Source organism: Lonchura striata, chromosome 4 (genome assembly GCF_050655825.1).
Source record: "Lonchura striata isolate lonStrDom1 chromosome 4, ASM5065582v1, whole genome shotgun sequence".
NCBI lineage: Eukaryota > Metazoa > Chordata > Aves > Passeriformes > Estrildidae > Lonchura > Lonchura striata.
Window position 1 is genome coordinate 36,301,980 of NC_140706.1, and position 17,489 is coordinate 36,319,468.

General features: G+C 38.7%; 1 protein-coding gene across 6 annotated transcripts in view; it reads right to left on the minus strand.

Annotated features, from left to right (window-relative positions):
• Nucleotides 1-17,489, minus strand: part of GALNT7 (polypeptide N-acetylgalactosaminyltransferase 7) — a 70,700-nt gene that overhangs the window by 14,295 nt on the left and 38,916 nt on the right. For 4 of the 6 annotated variants that reach the window (XM_021552666.3, XM_085578835.1, XM_085578834.1 and 1 more), the window contains 4 exons: nt 10,514-10,680; nt 4,216-4,346; nt 3,900-3,979; nt 1,578-1,760 (listed from right to left, as the gene is read on the minus strand). In XM_021552666.3, the coding sequence (XP_021408341.1) occupies nt 1,578-1,760; nt 3,900-3,979; nt 4,216-4,346; nt 10,514-10,680 (561 nt within the window). Of the gene's footprint in view, nt 1-1,577; nt 1,761-1,901; nt 2,085-3,899; nt 3,980-4,215; nt 4,347-10,513; nt 10,681-17,489 lie in introns of all 6 variants that reach the window. The other 2 variants (XM_021552588.3, XM_085578836.1) reach the window with 1 other exon arrangement.

Genomic DNA, 17,489 nt, shown 5'->3' on the forward strand with positions numbered 1-17,489 from the left:
ACCATAAAAACTTGGCAAATGTAGAAGCCCCAGATACTGCAAATTCAGGCTTGGCCTCCAGGATGCTGCCAAGTGTGTTAAAGAACACAGTAAAAGCCACATAAGCTCAGTAGTTTACTTGATAGGATACAAAGAGGTAAGCACTGTTACTGAAAGAAGGATTCAGTCCCGGGGCAATTCTCACGTTACAAAAGAGTTGCCTCGAAGCTTTAAGCTGTTGAGGATCTTTTTGTTTTCTTTTTAAGCTAAGCAATCCTGGTTATGGTTTCAGCAGGACATTTACTTGGTCTTACTTGCCTTGGTATTGCTGCAAGAAAATGCACACAGCCTAGAGACAAACAGATGCAGGGCATGTCTCTTTTTAAAGGAAGCATTGTAAATCTGAAGGTATTATTAAAGTCATCTTTTAAAACATTCTGAGAACATGTGTTCTGTGTTTCTGGGAACAGTTTAAACGATTTTAAGACCTGTTTGGATGGTAAACACAGAACAGCAACACAGCAATGTTTGAAATAGTTTATCCCCCTCTAAGTGAATATTAAAGTTCCAATGTGGACAACCTCATCAGAAAATTGTATTATTTAAACTGTATACAAAACAGATCAAAGCTTCATAACTTGCTTGCATGTGTTGCCATTTTAGCAAAGAACAATCATGGGTGGGGACAAGGAGTTACCAACATCAGTTCTTACAACATTTAAATCATATATACAAGCAACAGAAGACATTAGATTCTGAAGATGTGAAGATTGCTTTCAAACACGATTAGTTAAGTGTGAAGGAGAAAGTAATAAAAAACCAGCAGAACCACAGTCTCCCAGTACTGAAAAGCCATCCAGAAACCACAGTTTCTAAGCTAGGGTTTCTAGGCAGTTTTTGTTTTCTGGGAAGAAAATATACCCCACTATAAAGGATAATAGAAAGGCAGAAATTCTGTGAAAATTACTGGAGTTTTCTCATAATGAAAGGTGCTGGTTTTATCTTTCTTCATTTTTTTTTTTTAAATGTTATCTAGCTAAGATCTTTAAACAGTTTGCTTCTTTGTCAGATGTGATCCATTGTGAAGCAAGTGGGAGATATGTGACAAAAGGAATTTTTTTTATACACATGCATAATCCTCCAGCTGTATGCGTGCATCAGGCCAAGACAGCAGGCTACAGATTTTATGCATTACCATCTATCAGAAATACTTCCAGCATGCTCGTTATTTCAATCCAAATGGTTAAACAAGCACTGTTGTTTCCAACAGTACTTGAAAAAAATATCACAGCTAATTAAAGTTTTCCCTGGCAACTAAGGGAAATATACAATTATACAATATTTTACTTTGCCAAACAGAACCCAGAAATTCTAATGTGCACCCTGTTAACCACACAAGAGCAGGAATGGAGAGGCAATACAAGGTAGCAAAGATATTTTGAGCGAATAGTCAGTTGTGGCAAACAGGTCTGACTAAACAAAGCAGCTAGTGTGGTTAGAAAGGTGAAGGTGCTCAGGCTAGAAGTCCATGCAAGTTTTAGTGGATCAATATTGACTTCAGAAAAAAAAGAGAAACGGGTAAGTGATTTAGTGATTACCGATACGGTTCAGTTTTTGTCTTTCTGCTTTCCTTCTCTCTCTTGGTCAAGGGAACCCTCTTCCATAGCATACTCCAATCCCACGCTCCTCTAGCAAACCCATCTTCGTCACCACCCCCTTGCGGCACAATCTTAAAAGAGTTGCCATCTATGACATCTATAAGCGGCACAGTGCATGTGGTTCTGCGGGCGGCGCGGCGCAGGCCGGGTGCAGTTATGGGCAGGGCACACGTGTGGTTGGTGGGGAGAGAGGGGTGGGGGGAAAAACGAAAGGCTTTAGACAATCATTCCTTAGGATTCACAGTAATAAACAGCTCTCTTTACCGATAAGGCTCAGTTTTATGTTTTCGTTTGGACTTTTCCTTGTGGCTTAACGGAATTCGTTTCCATAGCAAACTCCAGTCCCAGGCCCCTCTGGCAAAACCATCTTCATCCCCACCTTGTTGTGGCTCAATGGAATAATCATTCCCATCTATGTAATCTATTAGAGGTACAGTACATGTAGTTCTGAAACATTTATAGAAGGGAAAGAAAGAGCAAAATACAATTTCAGAAGAATAATCTGTCTAATCTGAAATTTACAGCATTAATTAAGTTTATAGAGCAGTGTATATAAAAAGTCACTTGTAAACACACTACTAAAAATGAAGCTTCATTAGAAGAAAAAAGAGATGGTCTTAAAATTGTTTTAAGAAGTTCTGAAAACAGAAAAGTTAGGTCTGAGGTGCTAATCTATCCATTGGTTTATCAGTACATTTTCCTTTACGTGGAATTCTTGATATTGGTCTTCTAATAAAGCACTACTGGAGGCAACAGAGGAGCTCTCATGGGGCCAGAGATTCTCAGTACTATTATTTCCTGTAATTTCTATTCATATCAGATCTTAGCTGTCAACAAGTATGATAAACACTTAGCTTTTACTAGTGTTAACAAAGATTTTCATTATACTGTCCTATTCAAATGCCCTGAAAAAACCCACCAAACTCTAAGGATTAAAAAAACATGCTAGTGCTCTCCTAGAAGTAGTTTTCAGTAGAACTCTTCCTGTTTGATTTGCAATACATTCCTCATTGTGATCTATCACACACAATATTCACCAAGGAAAAGACGTTATCTTGTTTTTCTCCTCACATTTTTCAAATGAGTTTCCCAGTGACTCAGGCTGGAGCACGTCCACCTTTTTAAATGATGCTCCAAGAGACAGAAAGGGCAGGGGGGAGGAGACATGTTAACACCACGCTGTTCTTTGAGGCAGAAGCAGCAGCAGGCTGCACCCTGGGTACCAGGGCATGGAAGGAGGCTGCCAAGCACTGTCTGCTGGCATCATGTGCCTCAGCATCTCTGGTCCCCCTGCAGCCTTCCCCTCTGTGGGCACTGCTGGAGGATGCCTCTAAAACTCCCTCTTCTCACCAGTCTTTCTTGTGTAAAACAGTAACACACACTCAATGGGAGCACACAAGCATTTCCATCTTCTCTCTACTATCTTGTCTTGGTTGAGTTACAGCCTTTAAAACACACAAAACACAACTCTTCAGGAGAATTCTGGTAGCATGGCAGGTTAACAAATAGTTCTTAGGATTAAGCAGCTATTTTATGGGATTAAAGAGTTTAATAATGTGCATGGTTTCCTAAACACACACACCACTGACCACACAAGCCAAGAGTGCAATAGCACACAGCAACAACAGCATTTCATCAGCAGGAAGGAATAAAAGCCCTGGGGATCTCTCTCCTCTGCCACCTCTCCCAGTGCAGGCACTTCCACCTAGCAAGTGCCTGGGCCTGTGGCAGAGACAGCTTGAGACTGGCCTTGATTTGCTACAGACAATGCTCCAAAGCACTTCAGAGGAAAAAAATAAGACCAGACATCAAGACCAAAGATGAGAAAGCTATAAACTCCTGAGATCACAGGGGCTTTAAACTCCCATTAAATCAAAACATTCATTGCTAGTTTTTCTCTATCAAAAGCCAGGGGTTTTTTTTGTTATTTTGTTCAATCATGTTCCTTATTCAGATAGAATGGGCCATTTAAATATCAGTGCCTCAGATCATTGTAAAAGACAAGAGTTACACATAATCTACACTAGTCAAAATATTCAGTATGCCTATTAAAATAAACTACCTGGAGATCAATTTCCCTGACTATATTCCTTCCTCATTATGTATCTTTTACACTGGGAGATAATATAATCATCACACGGAATATTGATGTACTTTGATATAGATATAAAACATATCGACTGTAGTTTGAACAGTGAAGATTATTACTGTGACTTTTACTTTCTAAAAGGCCAGACACTGGAAGTAACAGGAGAATATTACCTGTCCTTAGATATAGGAGCTATAAGTGGTGCATACCAATTAATTCCCACCTCACAATGGGCATCAAGGTAAACCAAAACCTTGAAAGAAAAAAAAATGGTAACTTACATTTCCGTATAATAATTACTTAATTATGCTTATTTACATTGACATACAATTCATATTATAAACAATAAAATGAAGATTAAATTAGTAAAATGAATCTCTTCTTAAAACAGTATCAATAATTTCCACGTCTTTTTGAATTGAAGCTACCACAACTTTTTCCCCAAAAAAAGAAAAAAACAGACATACTTGTGAGTGAACTGGCTCCTACCTGTCCAAGTTTAGCCTTCTGGGCTCCAATGCTTCTAGCTTGGATCAAGCCTTCTCTCCTCTCATTTCTAAATACCTTTACAAGGCCATTCCACTGCTTTATGTAGTCATCCAGCCTCTCTTGTAAGTGTGCTATCAGATAACAAAGAAAAAATTGGGTAGTTTAATAATAAAGAGTTTTGTTCTCTTAATATGAGCCAAAAATATCTACACACATTTACAAGAACCTTTAATTCAACCACTCACAAACACTAAGACTAAGGAGATCAAGACCACTGACATCATTGCACAGGTTTGCATCTGGTAATCTGAAGAAATGGCAGCTGAAGTGGTTGGTCACACCACAGGGAGCTGGGTGGACAACTCACAGTCACTTCTATATATCACAGAGTGGCTTTCAGCTTTTTGTCTGTGTTCCAAGCGGTCAGAGAAGTGTCTACACTCCAACACACAGTCTTTCCTCATCAGATGATGTCACATGTACAGCTGAAGGCACCATTTTTCAGTTAAACATTTCCCTTCACTCACTTGCACCCTCACAAAATTTTCTGTCAGTCTACTAATGATCTGGAAACCTGAGGCAGAATCTCACCATGCTCAAATTACTGCCCTCCTTCATCTAGACCTGTTCCCTCTTGTGAAGGACTTACAATAATCTTCTAATTAAATTAATGAGAATAATTGGAGGGCCAGGAGTGCATCATACTGAGGAGACAACAAACCTTTAGCCAAGAGGACTTCAATCATTAAAGGAATGAGTAACCACACAAGAATCAAGATGACCTATGCTTAAATGGTTTTAGATTTGTATTTGTCTGTGCCAAACTTCTCTGGAAACCACATTCCTGCCACACGGTTTGAGAGAAGGATCCTAATGGCTTAATATTTTTGCCCAGATGATTCTGTTGAAAAAACTCATGAGGCAGAAAGGCTGGTAACCAGGTGCCTGCTGCTTGTGGCTATGCTGATTTAGCTACTGGTGTTTGTTAAAAATCTATTTTGGTACTCAAAGGCTCAAAAGAATTGCCTACAGCTTCAGTTTCTCTCAGTCAGGAACCAAAATAAGTCGCCTAATTGACAGCTAAGACATCCATGCACTGGTTTGCTTTGCACCAGCTCTGAGGGGCTGATTGCTACTATTTCTGTGATTGATGCCTTGGAGTGGCTGCTAGAACAGAGGCTAGACAAGACTAAGAGATTAAAATGGGTATTTATTAAAGGACTTCAATACATACATCTTGGGCAGTCCAAGCTTCCATGAGAGGCTACACCCGAGATGAATGATGGTCACGAGTTTTCAGACAGATATAAGCTTGGTCCATTTACACATCAGGGGTTAATCCTCCAATTCTGGCTTCAGGTGATGAAGTCATATTCCCCCAGTTTGCTCCCCCCCAATTCACTTTTGTTTATACTTTTTGGGGTCTGAGGCTGTAAGGTACCTTAGAATCTCAGGCCCAGAGGGATTGTTTTGTCTGACCAAAATGCGAAGACAATTAACTAATGCTTTATATGGAGTTTAGAGTTATGGACTAATGCAGCACAGGATTTGAAAAATATAAAGGCTAAAATCCTAAGGCATAGGGCTGATCTAACAGGATGGGGGAGACATGCAGAGGAGGATGTCCCTTTCAGCAGCGACATGCCATCAGGTTACTTCAGCAGAAACACTTTCTGCAACCTGAGTTAAAATGATGAAATCTGGAGACTTCCACAACTGACGTTTCAGTATATTTTATATTCTTGTTAGCAGAATTAAAAATAATAGTTTGAACAAAAGCTACATGTAGTTGAAGAGGAAATGGCATTTCTTGGAAGTGAAGTTTCCAATATTGAAAATTCAGCAATTCTACCAAAGAATGATCTTTTGAAATCATTATCTTTTGATACTCTTATTATCCTTCCTCGTTTTCTCAACCAAGTTTTATGTATTCTCCTTTCCCACACACATTTAAAATTTCTTTTGTAAATCCTTGTGCATTAGGAAAACTTCAAGGTTACACAAATGTCAAACTAGAGAAAGAACAAGTTTATCACATGCTGTATAGAAGAACATGCCATGTAATAAATAGAGAATATGTTATTTGATAGCTGTGATATTAATTTTTATAAGATAAAACCAACAGAGTTTTGAGGTCATACTGAAGTGGTACTAAGAGAATCTTTATACCACACCATTATTTATGCTGCAAATTCTAAGTATGTGTTACAGAAGGACTGTCCAGAATGTTTTAAAGATGTAAAACCTGAAGTTGTTTCCAGTTCTCCTGCCTATGAAGCCAAATGTTTTACTTATCAAATGTTCAACTATGTGAGGTTCACAGGGAGCTGTAAAAACCTGTCATAGTGATTGTGTAAAGCTTTTCCACAGTACAAGTCTCAGGACTTTGCAGTCCATTATCTGAAACCATGCCAGGGTTAGCAGCAAGTGTTGTTTCCCACAGGAAAGCTGAAATTTTCCTCCTTCCCATACTACAAAGCCTGCATGACAGTAGTGTAAAAAATCCTGATACTTTTACAGTCAAAAATATTGTTTGGCCAACATTAAATTTTGTTCACCTAGAATGTGTATTTATGACATCTGTCAACAGTCTTACAGCAATCTGGTTTTTGTTCAGAAATGTGTATTTTACCTTTCAAAATATTACAATCACCAATCTGACCTTCCCCTGTTTGAGTTCCTCTCTCATGTCTAAGTGCATGATTAAAGCATGAATCATTGTCTTTTAAAAACACACGGTTTCTCCAAAGGATCTTAGGCACTGCAGATTAAAGGGGGAGGAGGATGAAAGTAGGTTTTCTTCCCCTCAGCTCATGGACAGCATTCTGAGAATCAGAAAAATGGTATCAGAACTGCTTCCTAGAGCAGCTGCTTCCTGCCTGTGAGTGCCCTGGACTGTAATACTATTAAGGTGGGGCTCTCAGCTCCAACTCAGGCACTGATTACTGCTTCAGTTTCCCCATGGCAAGCACCATTACACAGGTTAATAAAAATACTGCTGCCTGCCCATGCTCGTTACTTCCCCTTTGGTTATCTCATGGGATGCTGCATCAGTTGGAAACACAGGTAACAATAAAGAACATATAAGTAAACACAAAAGGTAGACAAAGCCTTTAAATGCTACTAGGAACACTGTTTTTTTTACCTCACAGTCACCCTTTACAGGTGCATGAGCTACAAAAGCAGTTCCAGCTGAGATACTGGCCTCTCTGCTTCAGAAAACAAGCAAGCTGGTGCCCAAATACATAACAAGTGCTGGAGACCTATACACACAACTGTAATTGTAGGAAGCTTTAGAAAATACAGTTTTATGAATTCTCATTGCCCTTCCAGAACAGCTGTTTCCTTCCCACAGCTGGCATTCACAGAAGAATAAACTGCTTCTATTGAGAATAGAAGAAAAACAGGGGGAAAATAACCCCTGTGTAACAGCCTGGCCTCATTGACACTGCAGTAGAAATTGCTGAAACATTTCTTGGACGCTAACATGAATTAATACAGAGGTCTCCATAGAAAATGGAGATAGAATCATTCAATTAGCTTGGCAATCTTCTTATTACTGTTCTCTTTGTGCTCTGACAAAGGAAGAAACGCCAGAGTAGAAATCAGCACATATCTCTGCACAGTTCTCCACAGTCAAACCCTGCTGTTTGCAGGAGAGATTAAGGGAGGAGTGTCACTCAGCAAAAGTACTGCTCCCAACTGACTTTATACTAAGAATTATAATGAAAAGGACATTTTCCAAGCATTGCAACTGTTTCTCCCTGTAAGACATAACATATATAAGCTTCTATGCAGCTGTAACTCTCTTCTGATGAAACAGGATTTCTCATAAAGAAGGACAGGCAGGGTTTTTTGGAGCCAGCCTTTAGAAGTGTTTGCAACTGCTGTGCTCCGTTTTAATTTCATGTCACTCAAGGGGTGGCACAATAAGTAAATAAGGACAGCCACACTGAGCGTGAGCAAACATCCACCCAGTCCAGCACGTGTCACTCAGCAGTGGGCTCCAAGAGCATAAGGTGGTCTGCTGGCTGGAAAGGCAGACATGAAGTGTGCAGCCTGAAAGCAGGTGGGGAAGAAGAAAATCCTGTATCTGTGCTGTCAGCATGACTTCTTCTGGCTGAAAAAGCAAAAAGCAGCTCTGCTGTGATTAAGAGTGTTTGTATTTTGCAGCTCTCCTAACAACTGGAAAACTCTTCAGGCAGCTTGGCACGCTTTGCAGCCCATACTAGCTCATTCTTCTCTCTAAGGAGAAAGAAGTAGAGCAAGATTCTGCTCTCTTGGCCATTTTTCTTCTAGAATATAATTTGAATTAATGAGATTAAGTTAATTATATTTACCAAGTAATAGCCTAAAGCAATTTGAAGAATTATTATGGTGAACGAATGCATTTGCAGCGAGGTGTTCAGAGTAATTCCAGTTCATGCTTGTCTTACCAGCCACCCATACCTGAGAAAACTGCACCTCGAGCTTTCTTTGTTGTATTTGCTGATTTAAGAAAGTTATCTGGGAAACTGAAGTGTTAGAAATATAGTCAAGTGTGTGCTGGATCTTAGTTCTAGGCTAGCTGTGTCTGCTAACCATTTATTTATGAGCAGAAAGCAACAAAGTTCTGTATTAGAAAAAAATCTTTAAAAGTACTGCTTTTGTTTTACAAATGTCATATATTGGAAAAATAGTACAAGTTCTATGCCAGACAAACTCATTCCATGAACTACATATACATGGCACAGAGTCAGCTACAAGTCATGTGAAACCCAAATATTGAGACCTATCATCAGTAAAAAATCTGGTAAGTATTCTAGACACAATCAGTGTCACAGTTACTTTATACAGCTAAGTCAGTCCTTGAACAGCTCTGTAGGAAAGCCATGATCCTAGCTGAAAAGCAAAAACATAGCATATGTCTGCTGACTGAATTATTTAAATTATATCCCTTAGGAAAGAAGGTATTTTTGGCTTATAGCATGTGTGTATATCTAAGCCCAATTCTCAACAGCTGTTAAAGAATACAGAAGACTATAATTTAGCACTCAGTATCTTTATTAGACTAAGCTAAATGTAGTCCAGTTTATAATACAGGTAACTTGCCCTCTCCTGTGAAAGCAAACAGAAAATGATACCTACCTATCTACAGGTATGAGGCAAAAAATAACACACAATAACTATTTTTAATTGTGGCTTATACTGAAAAAAGGCTACCTCAACTATATGATGAGTTAAATGTAAAAATTTGTAGTGAGTACACCCATTGAAAACAGCTACCATAACACTGGAACTGGAAGAAACCCAGATCATTTAATAAAAAGGAGAGTTTCAGAACAGTCATCTGTTTGCTATGCCACTACACAATTCATGTGAAAACAAAGATGAGGGTATCCTGTGCCACTGACCAAACTTGCCTTTCTTAAAGCCATCATCAACATTGTCTAGAAGAGACCGTCATTCCACACATTCAAAATCGTATTTTTATTTGTCTCATCTTTTCTCTGTCAACATCTATTCAAGAACCATGCTGCAACAAAATCTTACAGAAAGAGCAGCTGTGATGCACTACTTTGAAATTTGTTTAAAGTTGAAAAACAGTCTTTTTTCCCCTGCCTCAATTAACTTATGTGTCTAGGAGACCACTTTCAGTTCCTCTCTGTATTTGGCCTTGTATTGCATTAATGCTGACAATACCACCATGAAAGAAAAAAAAAAAAACCAAAACAGTGTATGCTTACATTTATAAGACAAGTACATGCATCCTGCCATAAAGCAAGATCAGAATGTAAATTACAAAGGAAGAAGATCTCTGGACTTACATTGACAGGACTCAAAGAAAGGCAGAAATTAAAACATATTCAAATTCTTTAAAAGATTCCTCCCCTCAATAAGAAACAATAAGCAGCTTAATGTGATGTTAAGTTTAAAGAGGATGTTAGAAATGAAAAAGATATTGAAAATTAATCTGAATAATTTAATAGCCTAAGTAGGTTTTTATCACAGTTAAAAAAAAAGACATCTGTATTCCTTTATGCAATAAAGGAAGCCTGTTACTCCTAACAGGCTTAACCCCTTTGATATTCTTCAAACTACTTGTTTTCACAAGAGCTAAGAGAGATACTAGCTATCCCACCTTTCTCCTACATAGTACCCAAAACTGTGGTAGAGAACTCAAAGACTGTGAAGAACCAATCTTTTTTCCCATTAGTCAACTCAAACCATGGCAGGTAATAAATTGAAAGAAAACTACCTCAGGAAAATTAAAAAAGAATCCTTTTCTACAAGGACTGTGTTAATATTCCAAATGTACCTTTGTTGCTAAAATCATCAATCAGAACAATTTCTGCCAAGTATTTTCTTGGTGTTCTTTTGATGACACTGTGGACTGTCCTCATGAGCGTGGACCACCCTTCATTATGGAAGACGATGACAACGCTGGAGGTGAGCAGGTTGTCATCATAATGCCAGTATTTGCATCTGTAAAAAGAGTCAATTTTATTAGTTTTCACACTGTCATTTACAGAACTGCTTAACAGCATCCTTGTGCAAACAAAATATTTGCTGACAGCTATCTTTCAGATTTAAGAGAGACAGGATATAAAAGGTAATACAGCTTCAGTGCATCACAGATAGAGATATAACTAAAAAGAAAAAAAAAATAAAAGTAGACTGGTCCAGCACAAGTTTCAGACCTGGTCCAATTTCAATGGGCTCCTTCCTTGAAAGAGATGACACATGGAGAAAAAAAAATTCAAGAAAAGAGAGAGAGAAAAAAACCCAAACAAAAATAGTGCAGATGACTCAGGTCTTATTTCCTGAGAGGTTAGAGATGATTTAGAAACCAGCAATGTGAGTACTTCCAATACCTTCCACACTTTCCAATACCTCTAAATCACATTTATCAACAATGTATTCAATCTGCAATTGTAATGTCCATTTCCCCAACTGCACATCTAAGTGAGACTATTCACTCCCTACAACCAGTACAAGTATTTCCTTAACTGGAAGTTTTCCTACCTGATCACTAGCCTCTTTTCCAACAATAATAATATAGTTCCCATCACCAAACATAGAGACATAGCACTTTTGATTTCAATGGGAAAAATCCTTCCTTTTTTCATCTTTCAGCAAATAAAGTCTCAACTAGCAAGATTCTGACTTTTCAAGGACAGCTGTCATGTATTAAGAAATTATTAGTGATAAATAAAAACTCCTAAATTTATAGATGCACAAATTTCCCTAGTTATAGTTCTCTTTATACAATAAAAAGCTTAAGTGCACAGAAACATTGCTGCTTTTGGAAAGAATTACCTTAATCATGAGAGATCACCAGAGTTTCTGAAACTACATTCAGTTAAACATGGAAAGAACTCACATAACACATCCACGGGTATTTAAAGAGTTTCTTTAGTGAAGGATGCATTTCACTTCTCAATGCGTTAATATGCATTTCTCACCTCACAGAAAATAAAAAACATTACTAGAAATATACTATTAATTTTGTTTCTGTGGGAGAAGAAAATTACAGAATCAAAACAGACTACAGCAAAATTTTATCTAATAAGGAATTTTGTTTCTTAGGTGTGCTGTAAGCAACCTCTGAAACAGCACAATCTCTAAATGTACAAACTACTGACTAAAATCCCTCAGCTTGATAGGTTTTATGCCTGAAGTAGCTGCAGGTAATCATAGTTACCAATAAAAAAGGGCTAGACTGGCTGTTTATAAGGTTCAGGCCATAGATACCTTCCTTCCACAGATCCCTCTCAAAGATTCCAGTTGATTATAGATTGCAGTACTAACACTTGTAGCACAAGTGTTTAAGCTGTCAACAACTGCATCTGCAGAGATAAAATGGATACCTTTACCTAGGTGTGTTAAGTAGGCTGTGTAAACAGAAGATTTAATATGTTTAGTAACAGATTTATAACAGAACGGTGTCGCTTCACACATATATTCTCAGTATTAATTTTGGTGATATGGTTACATTAAAAGGTGGAAAACAAAAAAACCAGCACACCAGCTGAATGCCATTCAAGAGCTCCATGTCAAAGGCAGCAGAATAGCCTTCTGTCTCACAAGAGAAGGCAGAAACTGATGCAGCTTGCACTGTACTCCCAACCTGCACCTGCTGCAGTTTAACTAGGAAAATTTTTTGTTTATTTCTGAATAAAAAGAGGGACAGCTACAGTGTTTCAGAGTGCCTTCAAGGACAAAAACAAAACCTTGAAAAAGAACTAAAAATCTTTTTGCTGCTTATTTCTTCCACTTCCACAAAAATTTAATACATTTTTGAAACATAAACCCAAAGGTCTAGACAGGCTTTTTGCTACATAGCCAACTTAAATCTCCTCAAATTGGGTGTTGCTAAATGTACCATTTGCAAGCAGTGAAACACTACATTTATATCTCTAGTAAGATCATGCTTCCAGCTTTTTCCAGACACTTTATTTCACTTATTAGACAGCCCACAGACCGACTCATCAAGCCCATAAGCTCTGACAGACTGCAGGAACTCCTGTTCACAGTCTTTCTCATCTTGAATTGAGAATTAGAGGTTGGAAATATAGTAGTTGTTTTAGATATGTGCAATTAATAAATGTTTTAATATCTGTGGCAGATTTTTTTCAATAAATATGAATGTTGCCCAAGTATTTGAGTGACAAAAGCCAGTAGCCTCAGCTCTCATTTCCTTCACATCTACAGGGAAGGAAGCAGGCAAAGCTTTCCTCAGTAGAGCCTTTCCTCAGTGGAGCAGCACTGACATCCAGTGGTTGGCAAACCACATACCAAAAAACCATAAATGCACTTTCCTTCTCTTTGAAGCTGAATTTTACAGTATGGGTTTCCCTGTAGACTTTAGGCACCAAAAAAGGAAAAATATGCCTAATTTTCAGGAACGCTCTTCATTTTTAAAGAGAGGGAAAAGTAGATATGAAAGTTTAGGCAAAAGTTTCAAGCTACTGAAAACTGGCACAAGCAGATTCAAAGTACAGAAGGGTCTGTGACAAAGAGGATTTAAATGTTTCAACCCCTAGCTTCACCCCCTGGGTGCTTCATCTCCTGCCCACATTCTAGCACAGTGCCCTTTCAGGTGTAGCCTGCAGGCCAGCTGCAGCAATACGCTGTGGACCAAATTAGTAAAGAAAATCACTTAAAAAAGGTATTTTGAATTCTTATTGAGAGAGCTGAGAGGATTGCACATTACAGCAGATAGGCAGGAATGACACGGTAGCATCCTTAAGCCAGGCTTGCCTCTAGACACTTGACATCACCTTTCCTGAGCCCTATAAAGAGTTATTGCATGGGGAAAGAGGAACAAGCATGCACAGATTTACAAAGGGCTGGCAACACCTTCCCTGGGCAGTGCTGCAGGGAAGAGCTGCTCTGTTTGTGTACCCTTTCCTTGGGGAACTCATGGGTGAAAGGAAACAACACCTTCAGATCAGTCCATGAATAAAAACTTTCCATTCCGCAATCAGCGCTGGCACTACTGGGGAAAAACAGGAGTGACTCATCACTGAAGCAAGATGAAACCCTTCAGAAGGCAGAGTTGTGATCTAATTGAGAAACTGAGTAATGTTTTTTCTGTCTATTAGCCTGCATACTTAGGATGTGAATTAGTTCTACTCCGTCTCCACCCCTGGAGGGAACAGCTCTGCTGGAGCCTGTGCCATAGCAGGGTCCCTTATCCCTCAGTCACAAAGCTGTGCACCAGCCACGCTTCTACAGGAGGCCCTCTGCACAAGGTGAGCATCTGGGCTGGAGTACTCCTTGGCTTGAGGAAATTTCCGCTCTTACAGCTTTGTACTCTATTCATTGGCTTGCTCTTAGGATGTCCTGGGGCCCCACAGTCATGATTCTGGGTACATGGTCCAAGGCTGGGGTGGCCATACAGACTCCCTGTGCTACCACTGAAGATGCAGATATAGACTCAAATTTCCTTAGGCTTAAAAAAAGCAGAAGTCTGCTTTTGCTGGAAGAGTAATCCAACCACCAACAACAATGCAACAGCTGAAAAAGGAGAGCACCTCGACAGCAATTTAAGAGTGAGCCACACCATATAGATACTTAGAGGGCAATTTAAGATCTTGAGCCAACACAAGTGCTTCTCCTGTCATGCTGAACCCCTGACTGTGCCAGCATATCAGAGCTAAGCTTTGAGGTATCATGACTGTGTATCATGACTCTCCATTCTGGTATTATTTAACTCATCAGCTCTCTAACTTGCACCTGCACCTACCAAGGACTCATCAGTATATTCTCTGGATTTTAAAGCACTCTACTTGTGTGCTAAGAGCAAAATGTACCAGCACAGATTCCTCCAAGAGGGCAGGCAGCTGCCATCACATTCCCATAATCACTCTAGCCAAAGAAGCTCCTGAGAAGCTAATCAGCTGTTGCAAGATGAAGGACCTGAATCAGTACAAAGCTGAAAATCTCAGTTTATTATTTATCCTGAAATCATAACCAATACTAAAAAAATGGAATTTCACTTCTTCACTAATATAGAACTGTTCACAATTTAAAATTGTATTCTAAATTTTATTTCACATTTAAAGTGGTATGAAATTCATAGGTTTATTATAACCTATTATAATTGCTTTATAGTGCATGTATTTTTCTCAACCTTTCAAAAGTGTCCAGCCCAAGCAAATTCCAAAAATAAGTTAGGAGATCTGCTTTCATTTTCAGTTTCCTTTTCTAGTAAGTTCTGTTCTTATCTTACAAGGAGACAGGCATCCAGCTGACAGCATAATGTTTACATACTTTTAATATTGAATTCAGGGCTCCTTGCTATTTTAAATTGCCAATTTTTATGACTACTGCCATGAACTGACTCTAACCCCCAGAAGATGGATGGGATTTTTTTTTTCACAAAACACCTTCGGCTGTTTGCTCATCTGTATGGCTGACATCACCAAGGTTATAGCTGAGACTGGCTGCTTAATACCTGCTAGTCAGAGGAATCATTGCCTAAGTCTAGAGTAGACAGGACAGACAGAAACAGATCACAGAATTTCTTTGTTAGCATACAACTAAGTAAACCTAATGCTAATGCTGGATTTGTTACCTATGAAGCCTTGCAGGGCATTTTTGTGCCCCAGCAACATCAAAATGAGATTATAGAAGTGGACTTACAAAACAGGGCTTCTGGAAGAGAAGAAAACAGACAATGCAAGAAAGACACATTGATCAGTTGAATAATTTTTTCCCCTTCAGCAGACAGCAACAAAACCTCTATTACACACTACCAAACAGTTTAAACGTATGCTGAAACAGCATTTGCTATTTTTAAAATAGCTATAAGCTTTGCCCATTTCCATTCCTGAAGTAACTTGTACATTTTATTATTAGTGTTCTTGGAATCAAAAGCTATATCTACTGTACCTCTGAAAGCATCACAATCCAAATCCAGGGCAATGCTTGCATAGAAACGCAACATTAGGGATAACAAGAGACTGAAAGGAATAACCTTTGCAATTTTTCTTATCACAAGATTCTTGCCGATACTAACACGTAGCCAAGATTGAAAAACGGAAGCAATAAAGAACACAGGGCAGGAAAGCTGGGGTACCTGGGTGTCTAAAATAAAAACTTTTCCTTAGGGAAGGGGAAACTCCCATACAAGGAGATGGAGCAAAAGCCCTCTGCTTTCCTGTTTTGGTTTAAAGGAAGACCTCAGCTCTTGAGGCCTTTGCAGTCCAATAGCACACTGTGGTTATTGCAGGGAGGCTGTGCTTAATTTTGGATTTATAAAACTTTTACAGGCTTTACCCAATGTAATAAACAACTAGAACAAAACTTGAAGCAGTAAGCTCAGTCTCAAAGAAATACTGTATTTCCACCGTGCCATGCTCATCAGATATTGAACCTTGGAGTCCTTACCCATGCTCATCTGGACTGCATTAGAACTTGTATCATGCACATTTATTCATGCACAATGCTCTAGCACAGTACAGTCTGGTTAACAGCAACAAGACAGACATAAGAAGTGCATTTCATTTTTTTAGTTTCACATTCAGGTTACTACTCATTTGACAAAAATGATTCCTCCATGTGCCCCAGAATTTCTATGCTGCAGGCTGGCATCTGGAGGGTTACATGAACAGCTGCAGGAAATCGCTCCCACTCTCCTCTGCCCTTCCACTGAAGTCAAGGTTTAAGTCAGAACTTAAATATACTCCAGGTGCTGTGCTATATATATATATCTATATATTTGTTGAGTAAGAGGTCATGTTCAGAGCTTGGTCATCTCATTTCAGATGCACACACAGAGAGGTAAGCAAATCCAACTACAGATAACACACCTGGTACCTCTGGCAACCTCTTTGTACTCTTTGGGTGAGTTATTTCTCCCTCAAAACTTAACATTTGAAATGCTAGCAGCCAACACTAAAAAGACAAAGGATCTATTTTCTCTGTAGTTTTCATTAGTGGGACCTGAAATGTTAACAGAAAATGGTGCTTTTTGCTTTAAGATGAGTATCTGGAATTTAAATATTTCCTGACCACAAGAGATGCTCTCACAATACAGGCCTAATTACAATTTAAACACCATTTTTTTTCCCCTCCAGGAGTCTTGCCAGCAGTAAGGCAGCTGATAGTCTGCAGTAGAAAGCTAGCAGTCCTGATTGAGTGTGACCACTATAATTCACCTGATTCTCAACTCCAGCTCTCACTGAGGTGCACAAAAATTTATGTGCACATTATAGAACTGGTTTTCTTTGTTACAGAACAGTTCCAGTGTATTATGTGGCATTGGAATAAAAGATTTTCCCAGGGTACCATGTGAAATGAAACCAAGTCCCTAATGTTTCATTTCCAATGATATAGATACTAAAAGTAATTACTGAAATCCTTTTTCTTGTAGCAGTATCAAATATGTAATTTGTAAAGTGCTATAATTAAGGAACTAATCACATTCCTGAAGAAAGCAGGCTCCACTCCAGAGCTTTTGTATTCAATCTTCTTAGCTACAACAAGAATGACTGGACAAGTAACTACTTACTGTAAGAGAACATATTAAATTCATGTTATTTGCCCAGAGTAATAAGACTGTCCATTTCTAATGAGGAGCCAAGACTTATCTGCCTTATTTCATACCCTGAGTAATTAGTTAAAACTAAAGATTTTGGGGTTTTACTCCAGTCTAGCACTAACAATTTGCTATACAATTCAGTATTTTGGACCATAAAAGGGTTCAAGCTGGCACCATCAAACTATGATAGAAAAAATATCTTTACTAACAGCTCTGCCTTATTATCACAGCTTTGCATGTATGT